Source organism: Pterocles gutturalis, unplaced genomic scaffold, assembly GCF_000699245.1.
Source record: "Pterocles gutturalis isolate BGI_N339 unplaced genomic scaffold, ASM69924v1 scaffold38971, whole genome shotgun sequence".
In the NCBI taxonomy this organism is placed as follows: Eukaryota; Metazoa; Chordata; class Aves; order Pterocliformes; family Pteroclidae; genus Pterocles; species Pterocles gutturalis.
This window is the reverse complement of record NW_010104409.1, coordinates 16,287-33,374: the sequence shown is the minus strand read 5'-3', so window position 1 is coordinate 33,374 and position 17,088 is coordinate 16,287. Positions and strand designations below refer to the sequence as shown.

The window sequence follows — 17,088 nt, the reverse complement described above, 5'->3', positions numbered from 1 at the left end:
GAATTTTTATTAAAGAGTCATAAAATGTATATTTAATTATCCAAGACAAATGGACAATTGCTCTCTGACCCACTTTCAAGTGCCACTGCCTTTACCACTACCCCTGAGGATACAAAAAGCTTAAGAACTGATATAGAGCTCTTTTAACTGGAAGTCATAAAAACAAGCATCAAACAAAATGCTGTGTGATTTGCTCACCTGAAATCACACATCAGCTCTATTATTAAACAGACAAGACAAAACAAGGATAAGATGTCATAAAAATATTATACGAGTTTTAAAGAGACTGACATTTTAACAAATTGCCTAAACCAAAGCATATCTTTCAAACAAATAAAAACTTATTTGTGATGAAAACTGTGTACTTACCTCCGTACGGTGTTCTGACTGATGTGACGTACGTATTCTTCTCATAATTTTTCAGCCGGTCTTCCAGTACATGAATCTAAATAGAGAACAGTCAAAATGATAAATGGTGTTCACAAGGAAATAAAATAAGCACAACTGAAACACTTTTTAACTAAACATCATTGCCTTCTATGAAAGAAAAACATATTTGCTTTTAAGGAAGGAAAACATTAAAAACTGTGTTATTAAAAACCTTCCCTATACTATTTAAGGAAATGTGTGTACACGTGTATATATGCATATCTACAGCAAATGTTGCGCATATATATGCATTTATATAGATACACACGTGTCTATTTTATACACATAAGCATATATAAAAAAAGAAAATTACAACATTGTACTTAACATCAAAAAAGGTTCAGTTTAGAAAAAGAAAAGATCTGTAATTTTATGAAGTGTATTGTTCCATTTTTCACTGTGCAAATATTCCGCTAACCTGCATCACAAACATGTATTTTCAGCCTCAAGGGACAGAGGAGTACTTTGTAAAGTGCACAGATATTTTGGGAGCAACTGAGTCAAAACTATTCCACATGCGTATTATTTCCATAGTACCCGTGTGGAGATGTGCTACATCCTCACTTGAAAAAAACAAACCTTTTACGACTGTAAATGCAAAGTATCAAACAAGAGTACTTTTTACTTGTTCAAACAGCACCCTTACCTGCTCTCTGAACTCTTGCTCTTTCAGTTTTGAATCATTGACTAGTGTTGTCTTCTGTGCAAGCTGTGCCTGAAATAACAGCCACATGTGGGAATCATCAAGAAACTGCTGCAGATATACCCACAGGTATCTTTTCAATAAACCTTTCTCCTTTTAGCGCACACAAACTTATAAGCAGCATTTCTGCTTTCAAACTGCTGTGAAATAGAATTATCTAAAGAGCAAAATAAATAAAATTTAAGGCTCACCTGAAGTTCTGATATTGTGACCTAGAACAACAACAAAAAAATTTAGATTAGAAGGTATGAAAAATACTGAGTACATCAAGCACTGGACACAGGTAAAAAAAGAAATATCAATCATCTAGTTCTGATACGGTGTGTTGATTTATAAAAATAAGTAGCTCCATAAAGAGAGTTTAACTTTTTTGTATTGACAATACATAAAGCTTATATTTAAATTCTCTCATTTGATTCTGTACGACAATTATCATAAATATAACTTCAAGAACCTAGTATTTCCAAATCTTTACAAAATCCATATTGGAGATTAATAATAATTGAATGAGCATGAAGCACATGAGATTATTTTATAAGACAAAAATTCTGTGACTTGGGAGACTCCAACTTTGGAAAAGAAATGTAAGAATTGCCCACAAAAAGTTGTTTCCAGTCAATGGAAGGCTTCCGAGTTGTTTTACTACAAGTGCTGAAGGGAAATAAACCAAACAAACAAATCACGAAAGAGAAAAACGTTACAAAGCAACAAAAGAAGAAATAAACAGAGACAAAAGATAGCATAGCAAATACAGGATGAGGGAATTCATTTGAATGTAGATGTAAAATTTGCATTTTACGTGCAAATTCTGTACACTTCTGCTCTGGTATGTGGACAAGGTCCACAGGCCCTGTCCAATTTTCTCATCTAGCTCTGTAACGTTGCACATATATGCTACTGTATCAGTTGCACATAAACGCTATTGTACCAGGTAATAACATAATTAGATTCCTACAGGCATAGCGAGGACAGGCAACAGATAAATTAAGTCAGGTAAGAATTAAGAACAACAACTCTTAATTTCTAAGGAGAAAAAAAGAAAACTACGTCTTGACCCCAGAACAGACTGTGTCAAAGAGTGATAATTCAGTTCTGAAATACTGATAAAACAAGACCTGGAAGCCCACTTATTCACAGCACACTAAATATTTCAGCTTTGACTGGACCAGAAAATGCACCAGAAGCTATCTGTACAGTAGCATAATCTGGCTATTAGAATAGTTATGTTGTTGTGAGATGAAGTCACCATGGCAAATAGTATGAAATATGAAATTCACATTCAGTTAAATCTGAGCTATGCAAAAGAAAGCTTGTGAACAATTTGCTAAGTTTGAATTTAGTTGGAATTCTCAAAATTACTCAGGAAAGCTTGATGCCTGTATGCTAGTAAAATAACAGATATTTAACTGCCTTACACCGACCAAAAAAATCCCAATTTTATTCTGCAAGCATTTTCAATCCAGACACTTAAACTGTACGTAGTACATGCACTTCACACAGCCTGGTTTTCCTCCCCTCCAAACAAGACATCATTTATCCTTTAAAACAAAGCTATTTACCAGCAATGGAGTTCTCTCAATTGGTTTATACTCTCCACAGATGGAACAACTCCTTTGAGTTTCTCCAAAGTCTGCCATGGAAACTCCAAGGAGTGGAGAACTGTGGACAAGATTCCAAAGACAGGCAAAATTAGCTGTTTATTTGGTTTACTCTAAGTAGATTCATCTTTACATAGAGATGTAGTATTTGCAATATTCAAATCTGTGCAACGCATTTCTGGGAAGAATTGAGAAATACATGAAATATCATTGCTGGTAGATAGATATAACTTTCATGTCCTATCAGTAAATACATAATCCCAAAGACACATGTACAATATGGTGCTAAATGACTCCCTGTATTTATAGCTGACTTCCATAACAAAGTAAGTAGTAAAACGGTTAATGAAGAAGTTCTGAAGATAAAGTACTCTTCATACTTTTCAGAATCACATTTTAGGGTTTAGGAGTCTCTTAAAGAATCTTCCTCCAGATAATAAGATTATGTCAGCTTATCATCAGTGGGTGGACAACAGCGATTAAGAATACAAGGCAGTCTAATACAAATATTTCTGCTTTTCCTGTTATGAAATGTCATGGAATAGTTAATGAGAGTAATATAAAGGGCGTTGTAAGCAAGTGCAAGGCAGAAGGGACAAACATTAGGACAGTGAGGTAATTTGTACTGTAGGTTTGTAATGTCAAATAAACATATTTAGTATCCCCATTGCTCCCTGTTGCCAAAAGGAAAAATTTCAAAATAAGGTTAAATGAATTCTCATCAATGACTCAACACTTCATATACTTCTCCACTTCTCAGTGTAGTAATAACTAGTAATATTTTTATCAAAGAATTCCTCAAACTAAAATGTGGTCTCAGGAAGACAAAAGCATGTAATCAGAGTCCTCTGTTCATAACTGATACATTCAAGGCACTATTTTTTCAGAGCCTTTTGGAATTTGAATTTTTAAAAAATCATACTAAAAATGACCCAATGCGACTTCCTTTCCTTCTAAAGGGCTTCCAGTAAAATCAACATAAAAAACACATGTAGAGGGCAAAAAACCCCCACCTTAATAATCACAACACAACTAGACTTCTTAAACACACCACGAGAAAAGGTAGTATCAACTACTGCAGATTCTGAAGAGGTTCACTTTTGAAGAAGTTAACATCTAAAATAGAAACTGTATAGGCAAGTGAAGGGCAGATATATAAATAAAATCCAATTAAGAGCAAACTACAGAATTTTATGAAGACTAAGCACTTCACACCTAAAAATACAAAAATCAATGTTAGTGCCAGCTCACTTTTTCACTGTTCCAACATTCCTCTTCTGCTATCCTTTGTCTGTACTGCTTTTGCAAGTCTTCTAGCTGTGCCTGCAACTTATGAACTTTTGCCGTCATCTCTTCTTCACGAGCCTTCAAAATACATGAAAAAAAAATACTTACACAGTTAATCATCTAACCACTCAAAACCTTAACTACAGTGGACAGAAAGCAATCAACAAGAGAGACATGCTGCATGCAGAAAGAATATGCTTCAAATTCAGTATAAAGGCTAGTTACAGTACAGGACTACATAAAAGAGCAAGAAATAAACATAGGAGCTTAACAAGATTTTGCAGGCCTTCAACAATTAAGATTATGTAGTTAGGATTACAGTTAGTTTTTTGAAAATTACAAAAAAGAGCTATTTCTATCAGGCACTAAAACAGCATTCAGGTATAATCCAGCAAGTGTGTTACTGGAGAGACTGTGCTTGCTTATATGACCTTCATGAAAGGGACACACGATGATATAGTTATTTTCTGCACTCTGGAAGTGAGAAGGATTTAAATCCTTATAAAACAGCACTCCAATTTAAAGTGCATGTCTCCACTGTTGAACTTAACTAAAAGTCAAGTTTCGCCCGTGCTATAACCACTCAGGGCACCGAGCTGCCGGCTCTGCTCTGCAGTAGTACTTCAGAACAAATCAGCACAATTAATCAACTGTTATCAAGAACAGAACTGCTGATCAAAATTTTGTTCCATTCAAAATCACAGGAGTACAAACTATAGTGATACAGAATAGCAGCACTATAAAAATGATACTGGAAAAGTAAGTGCTGAACTACAAAGCTGGTCCAGGCTTCACAGATTGAGGGTATGACATAAGTAAAAAAAGAATTATTTCCCTCAAGGCCACTTTTTAATGTATTCCTTGCACCCTACTTAAAAATGAAACACCCTCCTGATTTTGTCTCCAAAATCACCACCAAAAAGAAACAAAGCAACCCCCCCCACCCAGCCCCTGCAAAAGCTAGTGAAGGGAAAGTCAGAGCACCTGAACAAGTTTTGCAGCCTAGAACATTTAGGAATATCCATCTTCAGTAAGAACCTTGCTCAAACATCACTACCTCCAGTGGTTTTTTTCTTTTAAATTCATTCACATGATTTTTCTGTGCCCTCAAAAATCCATTAACAATTAACCTTTTCTAAGATTTTTTTATAAATGGTTATACTCCTTTAGTTACAAATCCTCAATACCTGGCATATTCAGTTGCTTGTATTTCCCCTTTTTTGTGTTTTTTGTTTGTATGTTTGCTTTTGGTTTGGTTTCGTTTTTTCCTGTTGGGGGGAGATAGTGGTGGTGGTGATTGTTTTGGTTGAGTTTTTTTTTACACCAAGAATCTAAAACCTTCCAACATCTAGACTACTGTTCACTGAAATAAATCAAAATTTCATGCACATCGTTCTTAGTCATAGAAAGCAGCTGAAATGCAGGAAAGAAATTAAACTCAAAATGATGAATGACACTTCTGCAAATGGGTCCTTCCTGGAAGACATGATTTTTATAAACCCCTGAATAGAGACTATTAATTTCAAATTTTAAATAATTAGAGATGATGTGGAGTTCCAACATGATACAGAATCTGTATTTGCAATAATAACTTATTGTCCTTGCAACATCTGGCATAGGCTGCATGCTATTTGGATTTAATTACAGTTATAGACCAAGACTTCAATTAAGTTGTAATTCACAAAATCTTAACCATAAGGCTTATCCTGTATTCACATGAGAGGCATTATGACAAATGAAAGAATACACACCTGAAGTTAGTTGGGTTTTTTCTTTGTTTGGGTTTTTTTGTTGTTGTTCTGGTTTTTTTTGTTTTTTTTTTTTAACTTACAGATAAGCTTAAAATAAGCTAGGTGGAGCACAACATTCATTTTTTCTCCAATTATGTGCTTTAGTTGAAGAAAAAGATTAAGGCCTCAAATTACAGGCTATGCTGATTTACAAGTACTTAATTAGGGAGACTTTCATTAAAACTTATGCGATAGAAGTTTTTATGAAAGAAAACACCAGATAAAGCAAGAGAAGTACCAGGGGAGCACTCCACAAATAAATCATATCAAGTTCAACAGACTGAATGATTCCCGCTTGTCTTTAAGGATATATACTCAAATCAAGTTAAGACTGATTTTTAGCATCATTAAACATGTTTAAAATGCAACAAAGAGCTACAAAGTTATATAAGCAAAATTCTTTCTTGCAATTGGCATTATTTTTGCTTCATTTTCTTACCATTTATGACAGAGAAAAACCTCTCTGCATAAATGTCTTGATGTGAAATGTCTCAAACCTATCATGAGCCAAGTCAGGTGTAAGTGGGATAATAACTGGTAACTTCAGGCTAAATCGAGAAAACCTATACAGCTGCGGATGCATATGTTCCTATTTCTATCAGAAATCTCAATGAATATGAAATACACTCAGTTTAACATAAACATTTAACTTTTGAGCTGCTTGCTATACATTTTCAGTAAAAAAGGTAAGAAATAATCTAAACTATTTTTTTCCTTCCCTAAAATAACAGAAAAAACCCCACACGTATACCATTATGTAAAAAAGAAACATGCACTCCAAAATTTAAGTTATCAAACTAAAGCTTATTGCAGTTCCAGGCAACTGCTGTTGTCACCATCAATGAGAAGCAAAAAATAAGTGTTCCTGTCCTCCAATTGCACAGAAGTCAAATTAGCCTAAACCTTCAAGATCATACACTGAATACAGCATGTGTGTTTCTGACACACGTACAGAATGAGTGCATCACAAAACAGAGAGGAATTACACGTGCATGACTTCACATCACAGACCTATTTGGGTCTGTAAAGTAAGGACCTGAATGGCACACACTGCACACTCAGGTAAGAGAAATATAAAACCTCCAGAAATGCAGAATTTAGACCTATAGTACAAAAAAAATAATCTCAACTATTTTTTGTATCAAGCAATTTTTCTAAGTTAGAAAACAAAAGAAGGGGACTCTCAATTTAAAACCCTGCCATCCCCATACAACTTGCCAGAAGTTCAAAAATCAGAGTGGAATACACCAACCTGCCTACAAGATTGAAATTTTTAGTATTAAACACTCAGTCATGCTCTGCACGTAGCTCTTTGGGCTGGTAACTGAGCATAAACAAACAGAAGTTCACTTACATTGATTACTACTGGCTCTATTCAAGGTACATTCTTTTTATTTTTTTGTGCAAACAGGACTACGATCAGCAAAATTCAAGCCAGCATCCCAATATGATGTACAATTTAGCAGTAAAAACCATCTGATCTTTTGTTGCCATGCATGTGGGGCTGGGACAATTTACAGGAGGCATCCTTGGAAGGTAAAGTATCTTTAGACTAAAGTTGGCAGCTAACTTCTGGTTGAAATGTTACTGGAGCAAAACTACATCTATCTGCAAATATTATGCAGGCAAAGTGTTCACTTATAAGTAAAAATTAAAAATTTACTAGCATAAAAACTATGCAAACAGACTGCACCCTGCACAGAAGAGAACCTTACTTTAAAGGGCTATGATGCCAATCTGGACAGACCAGAGAAAGGAGCTATAGAGTGAGGCTGACCCTGTATTTAAATCCTTAAAAGATACAACACACCACCACCAGAACTCTAGTAAAGCTTAGCTTTAACTCACTTTCCTTGTTTCAATCCGGAACACGAATTGCTCAAGGATGTAAGGACCTGACTGTATAATTTTTAGTGTATGATCAGAGCTGAGGCTTAATTTTTTGTGTTCCTTCATGTTCATAAAACACAGTAACAAATATTTTAATTGCAAGCTAGGTTACCACACATATCAAGTGTAATTCAAGCAGTAAGATCTTTGCTAGAAAAAAAATTATATAGTTTTTCTGCCTAGCTGTGCAATGAAAAAAGGGGAGGAGTTATTTTGAAATGTATGTAGTCTTATCACTTTTCCAAAAGATACCTCAAGGATTTCTTCATATTTTTTCACCGTTCTTTTTAGATCATCATCTTTTTCAGCAATTTTTTTGTGCAACTGTGTTGTCTCTATGTGATGATTTTCTATCAATTCAGCTTCTACTTCCTGGGCTTTACCTATAAAAAAAAAAGTCAGGCGATATTAAAAAAAAGCATATTTATTTTGTTAAATTATGGCACAACAGTATTAAAAAAAACTTAAAGACAACAGTGGAAGGCATCTATAAGGAAAACCTGTCAAGAAAATTCATTTTTTCCACACTGTCAGTGATAATTATGTCACTTGATCCTAATATGTATTAAGTTTGTTGTCTCTAGTTTGGTATCCAGAGTAATTTTTTCTACCTGATGCTGCAACTATCCTCTAAAAGTTAAGACCACAACCAATATTTATCAACTAATTCTACCTGCTACTCTATCTAGGGAAGTGATTGAAACATCTGCAAATCTTCAGAAATTCCTCACTTGCAGGGATACTTCCAGTTACTGTGGAGTCAAAAGATACTCCAGCCTACACGATGGTGGCAAAAGACAGAGAAAAGAAGCTGAAATATGCTGTACTCCATCTATAACCACATGGTACAGCAATCCGACATCATATCCAGTTGGTACCTGTTAGTGGTTACAGTGAACAAAGTCTGCAAGACGCAGCTAAGAAAATGCAATTCCAATTCCCAGATGGATCCAAGTTTCTCTAAAAGGCACTCTTCAGTGGCATATATTAAAAAATTGAGAGTGAAAGGTGTATACTGCTGCAGACAAAGTAGTATTAAAATGAAAACTTACCAATGTGCTTTCACCTCTCAAACCTTATTCTATTTTTTTTTTTCCTTTGTACATATGATAAAAAAACAAGTACCTATGGCTATAATGGGTAGCTCTTGCCATGACAAATGAAAGCAGAGTGCTAGATCAAAGATCCATCCTGCAGGGTAAGGAAGAACAGCTACATACGTGTTTTCCTAATTGTGCTACAATTAACATTTTTATGTTATTTCCCGAGCAAGGGAAGTACTTTCCCCAAGTTCTCTAGGCAGTCATAAAACACATGCTGTCTTTATCAGAATCCAAGGTAAAATTCCTTCTCCAAAACATCTGAAGATTGGTTTTCTGGCTATTTTACTGATTACAGTTGTATTAGTATTTCACTTACTGATAGTCTCTTGCACTGCGGTTTCCAATTCTCTTTCTTTCTGAGCCAGCTGAGTATTGAACTCTCTCATTAACTGCTTTAAGGTGGAGTTGTGCTTTAACTCAATGTCTTCTTGTTCATATCTGTACAAAAATGTTCAAAAAATACAGTGAGGAAATAAAATGTTTAAAGAGAGTGCTAGAACAGTTTAGCAAGGTAGGAGATCCGAGAATTTCTCCAAAACTATTTTAGAATAGGATGGTTTTGAATTAGATTAATTCTGTGGGATTCAGGGAGGCTTTTTGTACCCCTCCTATTGAATGCACCTGGAAGACATAGGTGTTTCATACAAAAAACAACCCAGAACTGAACCCTTCCAAAAGATACAGAGTTTTTGCTCAGGAAGATCAAGAAGGAAGTAAAGAATGTGCTGCATGAAAGCAGAATTTTTAGGGAATTCCTTGCTTGAGAAAACAGAGTGCTGAGCAGCATATCACATTTTTGTGCACTACATATGAACAACTCTTGAGATCATTTGAACATGAAGCTCTCAGTGCTAAGTTTTAAGAAGTTTGTTTCCTGTTTGAAGAAAACAGAATTATATTTTACGGTCTGTCAATGCTGAAAATGACCATCACTAAACCAAATCAAAAGCAGTATTACTTCACAAAAAGCCAACCCCCTTTTTAAATTGATGCCTCAAACAGTGTTTCATGTGTTCATGAAGTGCTACTTTCAAGTAGATCTTTTCTTGCTGTTTCTCTGTTTAGAAAAATGACAGAAAAATACTGCTCATTATTTCAGTGTTACAAATTGAGCTTTAAAAAAGTATTAATGAGGTTTTAGTGGTTAAAGATAAAGCAAAGTAATGGTAATGAGACCAGGAACAGAGAATTTACCTGATTTTCTGCTCCATTTCTTCTAAGGACTCCTTCTTTACTATGTCAAGCTCCTGCTGATGTTCTTTTTGCAGAGTACGTAAGTCTTTTTGAAGATTATTCACTTCTTTGCGTAGTTTCTGTTTCTCCCTTTCAGCCTCTTCCAGTTTAGCCTGCAAGTCCTTCTGCTGGTTCTGCATATCACCTAGTAACTTCTGCAGCTCCAAACCAGATTTATCCTTTTCTTCAGCATTTTCCTCAAAAGCTTTCAGACTGTCATTTCTTTCATCCAACTGTTGCTGTAGACTTTTTAGCTTTTCTTCATATCTCAAACTCATATCTTCCATTTCAATCTTATGTGTTTCATGTTCCTTCTCTAGGTTATTTTCCAACTCTTTCACCTTCTGTTCTAAAGATTGACCGACTGTCTCCTTTTCCTGCAATTTTTTCTGTAAGTCTCCAATCACATTCTCCATATCAAGATGGTTTTGTTCTTTAGCTTTTAATTCTTCCCTAGTGTTTGCTAAATCAGCACCACAACGTGCGTGCTCATCCACCAACAATGAGTATTTTTGGATTTGCTCCTCAAGTTCTTTCCTGAGGCTTTCAGTCCTACTCTGCTCCTCCTGATGGCTCTTCTCAACACATTCTAGTTTTTTAAGGAGTTCTTCCTGTTTGTTTTGCAGTTCTAGACGAGAGTCATTATTCTCTCGTTGTTCCTTTTCATACTTTTGCAACAATTCATCTTTTTCAGTTAAGCCCTTTTGTAACACATGCATTTTCTCTTCGTATGTCTGTTGGACACTCTCAAGCATGTTATTTTTTTCTTGTTCTATAGCAGCTTTTACACTCTCTACTTTTTGCAGCATTTCTTTCTCTAATTCTGCAGAATCTCTTGTTGATTTAATTTTTTCTTCTAAGGATGCAATTTTAGCCTCTTTGTCCTGTACAATTTGTTCCAAGTCTCTTAACTGATTCTCTCTATCTTGCTTAAATTGTTGTTCCTTTTCTTCCATCTGAGACCTCAACTGCCTTTTAATAGAACCAATTTTTTGCTCTGCCTTCTTTTTCACATCTGCCAGCTTGGTGCTGTTCTCTGCATTCAGTCTCTCTTCTAACTCTTTCAGTTCTTCCTCTTTGCTTTTAAGTATTGTGGACTTCATTTGATCAAATTCCCTCTCCTTTGCTTCAAATTCAGCCTTCAGTGAACATATTTGCTTCTCAAGGTTAAGCGCTTTCTCTTCAGCCTCCTTAAATCTATTGTCCTTTTCAAAAGCCACCTTCTCCGCCTGCTGGAGTTGCCAAGCTATCTCTTTTTGCTCTATGTCTTTTTGTTCATTATACTTTTTAAGTTCCTCCATCAAGGAATCATTTTCTGAAGTTTTCTGAGCAATGTGTTCTTCTAGTTCAGCAATTCTTGCTGCTTGGTTTTTTAACTTCACAGTTAACTCACTTTCTTGCTTTTCCCTCCTGTTTTGCTTTTGTTCCAATTCACTTTTTAAACTATCGAGATTCTTGCTTTGTTTAGCCAGCTGCTCCTTCAGTTTATTTAACTCTTCATCTTTTTTATTGGCTTCAATATTGCTTAACTCAAGTTTGCTCTGCAAATCTTTAATGGTATCATGATTTTGTGTAAATCTGGTTTGTGCTTTTTTCTTCCACTCTGACAGCTTCGCTGTGCAATGATTTATCTGCTCGAGAGCTGATGCTTTTTCCTGACTCAGCACTTCAACTCGGGATGATAACTCCTGTACCTGGTTTAACAACTGCAATTGATCCTCTTGATGTTGCTTGCTTAACAGAGACATGGCTGCTTCCTTCTCTGTTATACTGACTGTGCTTTCAAGTCTAACATTAAGGTCACAAATTGTTTTGTTGAGAGCACATATCTCAGATTCTTTTTCCTGGAGTTCCTCCCTCATTGAAGTGACAGCATTGATATTTTCAGATAACTCTTTCCTCAGCTGTGTTATGCAAGTTTCTTTTTCTGATGCTGCTTGCTTCTGATGCCCTCCCTCTTTTTGCAATTGTTCCTTTTCTGTTACAAGTCCTTCAATATCAGCTCTCATGGACATAATTAAATTGTCCTTCTCTTGCAGCTGTTGCATTGACTTTTGCAGAGAAGTACTCGCAACAGAGTGATGCTCTGTTATTTCTCTAAGTTGAGCTTCTAGTTCAGGAATCTTTCTCGTTTTAATTAATACTGCTTCTTTAACTTTTGCAGTTTGGCGCTCACAATCTGCAATTTTGCATGTCACTACGCTGATTTTTTCATTACATTTTTCAATTAATTCATTGCTTTTTGTTTGCAATAAAGCTTCAGCATTCTTCCAGTAAGCATCTAACTGGGCCGCAAGTTCTCCTGACTGCCTTTTAAACTCAGCTTCTTTTAGCTGAATTGCCTCTATTTTTTTCTCATAATTTTCATGATCTTTATACTGAGAAGACTGCACAGTTTGCAGCTTCTTTTCAAGTGTTTCCAGTGTATCAGCCAGCTCAGTAATTTTGGCTTTGTCCTTTTCTTCCACTTCTCTCTGTTTACTGAGCTGTTCCTGAAGTCCTGATTGTTCCTTCAGGGATTGATTTAGATCACTTTCCAATTTTTTCAACTGTGTTTTCAGCTCACTTTCCTTATCTGACAAAACATTCACCTTAGCCTCTGACTGCCTCAGTTGTTCTTGCAGTTCCATCAGGGTCTCTTCCCTTTTCACCTGTTCTTCCTTCAGTTGGGTTATTTCTCTTCTGGAGCCCTCCTTCTCAGCACTGAAGGTGGCAAGTTGCTGTTTCAGGTCTCCAACTTCCTGCTCTTTCTCTTGCAGTTCCATTTCACGTTTTTCCTGGAGCTCTTCAATCTGCTGATTGAGTTTCTTTTCCCAACTCTGGGTAATTTCTTCCAACTCCCTCCTATGAGCCTCAATAAGACTCTCGAGTTGCTCTTTCTGATTAGATTCCAGTTTTGACACAGCATCATTGATTCCGGCTGAGCTGGTGTGTGCCATTTCCAACATTTTAGCATTGAATTCGCTCTCTTTCTGACTGAACTCTAACTGCTTGTTTTCAAGCTCTTTTTTCAGTTTAGCTTCCTGTTCAGCAAGTTTCTGTTTGAAAGTTTCCTGCATACCTTTTGATTTCTGTTTAATTTTCTCCATTTTGTTCTCCTGACGTTTGAGTTTACTTTCGTATTCTCCTTGTAAAGTGCTAATTCTCTCCTCTGCAGCCAACAGCTTCTGGTTAAGCTCTTCCACTTGCTTGTTCTGTAACTTCTTTGTATGTTCAATTTCATTTTCCCGCTCATTTAGACTTCTCTTTGTCTCATCAGCCTCCCTTTGTAGATCCTTCAATTGACATTCATACTGTTGTGTTAGTGAGGTTAGTTTTTGTGTATTTTCATTGCTTTGTTCATGCAAATGCTGCTTCAGGTCATGTACCTGAGAGATGTATGCCTCTAACTCCTTCTTGACTTCATTCAGCTGGGATTCAGTTCCTTCTAGCTGCTCACTAAGTTGCAACTTTTCACCTTCAAGATCTGTCAGCTTTTGCTGCAGCTTTGCTACTTCCTCTTCATAACTCTTTGCCTGCTCATTAGAAGAACTCCGATGACTCTCTGAAAGCTCCTCTAGCTTTGCAGACACTTGGACAAGTTCAGCTTCAGATCTTTCTGCAGATTGCTTTAGTTTCTGTTCATGTGCTTTTAGTTCCTCCAGATGTCTGTCTTTCTCCTCCAATGATTGTTTCAGTTTGTTGAGTTCCTCTTTGAGTACCTTCTCAACACCTTGAATAGACATTTCATGCTCTTTTAACATCATTTCAACCTCTTCATTATGCCGTTTCCTCTCTTCTTCCAGCTTTCCTTCCAATTCTTGCTTTGCTTCGCGCATTTTAGCGTTCAACTCTGAGAGCTCTTGTTCTAAATCATGACGTATTTTTAGTGCTTCTGATAGCTCCGAAGACAGTGCTTCTAATTCTGTTTGTTTCACATCAAGTTTTTCTAACGTTTTTTCATTCATTTCTTCTATGTGTGCAAGGAAAACTGATTCTTTCTCTTTTACAATTGTATCCATCTCTTGTTCTTGTTTCTCTCTCATTTTTTCTATTTCAGTTACTTGCTGCTGCTTTAAGATTTGAAGCTTTTCTGTCCAAAACTTTTCCTGCTGCTGTTTCACGTTCTCCAATTCTTTCTTGTGTTTTTCAACTATATCATTGATTTCTTTATTGTGCTGCTTTTTTTCAGACTCCATCAGACTACTTAATTCCTCTGATTGCCTTCTGTCATCTTGTGAATACTTTGCAAGGGAGCTTTCCAGTTCAAGAATCCTCTGTTAGAGGACACAGTTTTAAAATAATATGAATATTCATAAGATAACAAGTTGACTAAATTTTTAAAAATCTCACAAGGTTCACATAACAAGTCACTTATTTAATTATTTTTAGTGAATATACATTTTTTTTAAATATAAGCCTTACATTCATGTAGTTCGCTCTAAACTTTCTTCCTTTTCTATTTCACTGCAGTGAAAATACATACAATCAAAACTTGGAAAGAATTAAACTAATTCAAATAAAATAATTCACATGACATTTATGAGAGATGTTCACATATTCTTATTAAGCTACACACAGGATGAAAGATTTCAAAAGTCTACACAAATATTATGGAGCTCTGCACATATCTACTGATTTGTCTTAATTCCACCTCTCACGGAAATGCTGCTGCAAAGTTAAAATGCTTCTGTAGGCAAAACTTCCAAACTAACATTTGAGAGTGCTGGAAGAATGTACAAACTTGCATTAGCAGATAATACAATCTTACATAAAGCAAAGGACACTTCAAAAATTTAAGCAAATTTTTACTTACTCGAGTATCCTTATAAGAGTTTCTATGGTAGCGGTACCCAGAAGTTAAATAGTTTAAAGTTCAACTTTCCCATACAACATACATAAAAACTATGTAGATGGATACAAATTCCTATCCCATGCTATGATATAAAGTGAATGTATTTCCATATTTTGCCATATAATCTTGTAAAAAACTAGAGACTGCAGCATACCATGGCAATACATTAAATTTCTGTCACTACAAGAAGCATTGTGATAGAAGTACAACCCAATCACAATAAATCCACAGTATTTGTAAACTTGTCACAGTTAAACATATACTGGAAGGAATTATTGTAAATGTTTAACCCTTTCAGAATCTTTACTCACAGTTCTATAAGTCTCTACTTCTTGATGCATCTTCTGCACTTTCTTCTCACACTCTGACTGTATTGCTTTCTTCTGCAGCTCTAATTCTTCTAAGGCGAGGGATTCTTGCTGCTCTTGTTCTTGAAGGGTTTTTAAACACTCACTCTGATTTTTTTCCTGTATCAAAAATTATAATTAAACCAATAAAATATACATATAGGCATCACACCTTCAAAAACAGTGTAATAGGATATTTACAAACCAGTTAATAGGAGTCATACACTAAACACCTGTATTTTCTCCAAATACATATAAAGTTTGTATTTCATCCATGAAAACAAAATTGTTATAAATCACTTCCATTTTCTCTTCTTGGGAACCACTTGTCTTCTACTTCGCTTTGTATGAAAAATGTAATGAAATCCAGCCTTTCATTTTCACTTGTTTGCCATGATTAATTGAGAGTAAGACCTTGGAGGAATAAAGGTCTGTCCTCACTTGATTCCACTGCTAACGTGTTTTAAAGTTTCTGTTCCTTATAATTAAAAAAATAACCTGAGAAACAGGTAGAAAAATATAGTCAGGAAAGGACTGTCAAAGTCCCTCAGTCCTAGTCACCAACCATCGTGGAGGAGCACAAAAGAGAATCTACTGTTTGTTAAGTAAAATTACTGATGATGTAAAGTAGATTACAGCTTATGAAAAAGAGCAAAGAATCCCAGCCTGACCTAAGAGAAATTTTTTTTCTTAGGTCAAACACTATGAATAGTTAACCCTGTTCACATAACACAACCAGACCTAATGATACCAACACTTCTCAAATAACAGCCTCATTCTTTGTACCTCTTTTCCTCTAGATGCTATGGCTAATCATCAATGATCCAGAGGAAGAAATTAAAAAAACACAAGTCTAACAAGAAGAATTTTCAAAAAAGGAAGTCCTTCCCACAAGTTGCAGCTGCTAGTGAGTAGTGATAGTGATTAATTATCATTATCCTGTCTGGATCATTGCTGCTGCTTTCCCTTCATGTTGCTGAAGTCTCCGAGCCCTTTGACTTTTGGAGGACAGTCAGACCTTTGAACACAAAAGGACTCTCATTGCAGAATAGGGTCAGATTGAGACTTCTAGTCCCGCCTCACACATGGAGAAATATCTTTCTACACATTTAAGGGATACTTACAAGAGCTGTCTTCATCTTCTCCTGGAATGCCTTTTCTTGGGCCTGTAATCTCTCATTTAGCTCCTGATCTTTGCTAGCCATTTCTTTTTTATGGAATTTTTCCAGTTCAGCAACACGCTCCTCTGAAGACTTCTGTGAATCAAGGTCAGAAAAAAATAATTTCAAAATATTAAATAATAAACCACTTTGTATTATTTCTTAATAAGAAAAGCAGTTCAGCAGAGAGAGGAAACCAGAACCATCTCTTTGCTCTCTTTGAATAAGTAACAATCACTTGGAGCGCTTAATATTAAGCTCTGACAGTTCTTATTTTCAAGCTTGAAATTATGCAATCTTCCTTCTCAACCCTTTCACAGTTCTGCCATTAACTTCTTTCTTGACTCCTTTTAAAGTCTCAAGTGTACTTCTAGTAAATAATTTTATTAAATACGGTGAAACAAAGCAATAATTTTCATTTTACATGCCTCCAATGTACTGATTCTAAATGGTTAGCAAAAAAAAAAAAAAAAAAAAAAATCGATATGGGGAGTTTTCTACTTCGTCTTAAGTAAATCTTTAATCCCAGAAATTAATTTTTATAGAATTTATTAAATAGAAAAAAAAATTTAACGAAGTTCTGATACACCAATGTATTTTACAACTATAGTTTAATTGTAATTGAATGATTAAATTAAAAGCCAATAATACAGGGTGAGTTTCAACTTTTACCTTCATAATCTCAACCACCTCTTGTTTCACTCTGGTTAACTC

General features: G+C 35.5%; 1 protein-coding gene across 1 annotated transcript in view; it reads right to left on the bottom strand.

The window, feature by feature from the left end:
- LOC104471648 (golgin subfamily A member 4-like) overlaps positions 1 to 17,088 on the bottom strand; it is a gene marked incomplete at its 5' end in the record, with an annotated part of 40,555 nt that overhangs the window by 8,720 nt on the left and 14,747 nt on the right. The window contains 10 exon segments of the mRNA XM_010087047.1: positions 370 to 445; positions 1,076 to 1,144; positions 1,324 to 1,344; positions 3,982 to 4,095; positions 7,950 to 8,080; positions 9,117 to 9,238; positions 9,995 to 14,289; positions 15,179 to 15,334; positions 16,339 to 16,470; positions 17,047 to 17,088. The exon segment at positions 17,047 to 17,088 is cut by the window's right edge and continues 24 nt beyond it. Of these exon segments, the coding sequence (XP_010085349.1) occupies positions 370 to 445; positions 1,076 to 1,144; positions 1,324 to 1,344; positions 3,982 to 4,095; positions 7,950 to 8,080; positions 9,117 to 9,238; positions 9,995 to 14,289; positions 15,179 to 15,334; positions 16,339 to 16,470; positions 17,047 to 17,088 (5,158 nt within the window).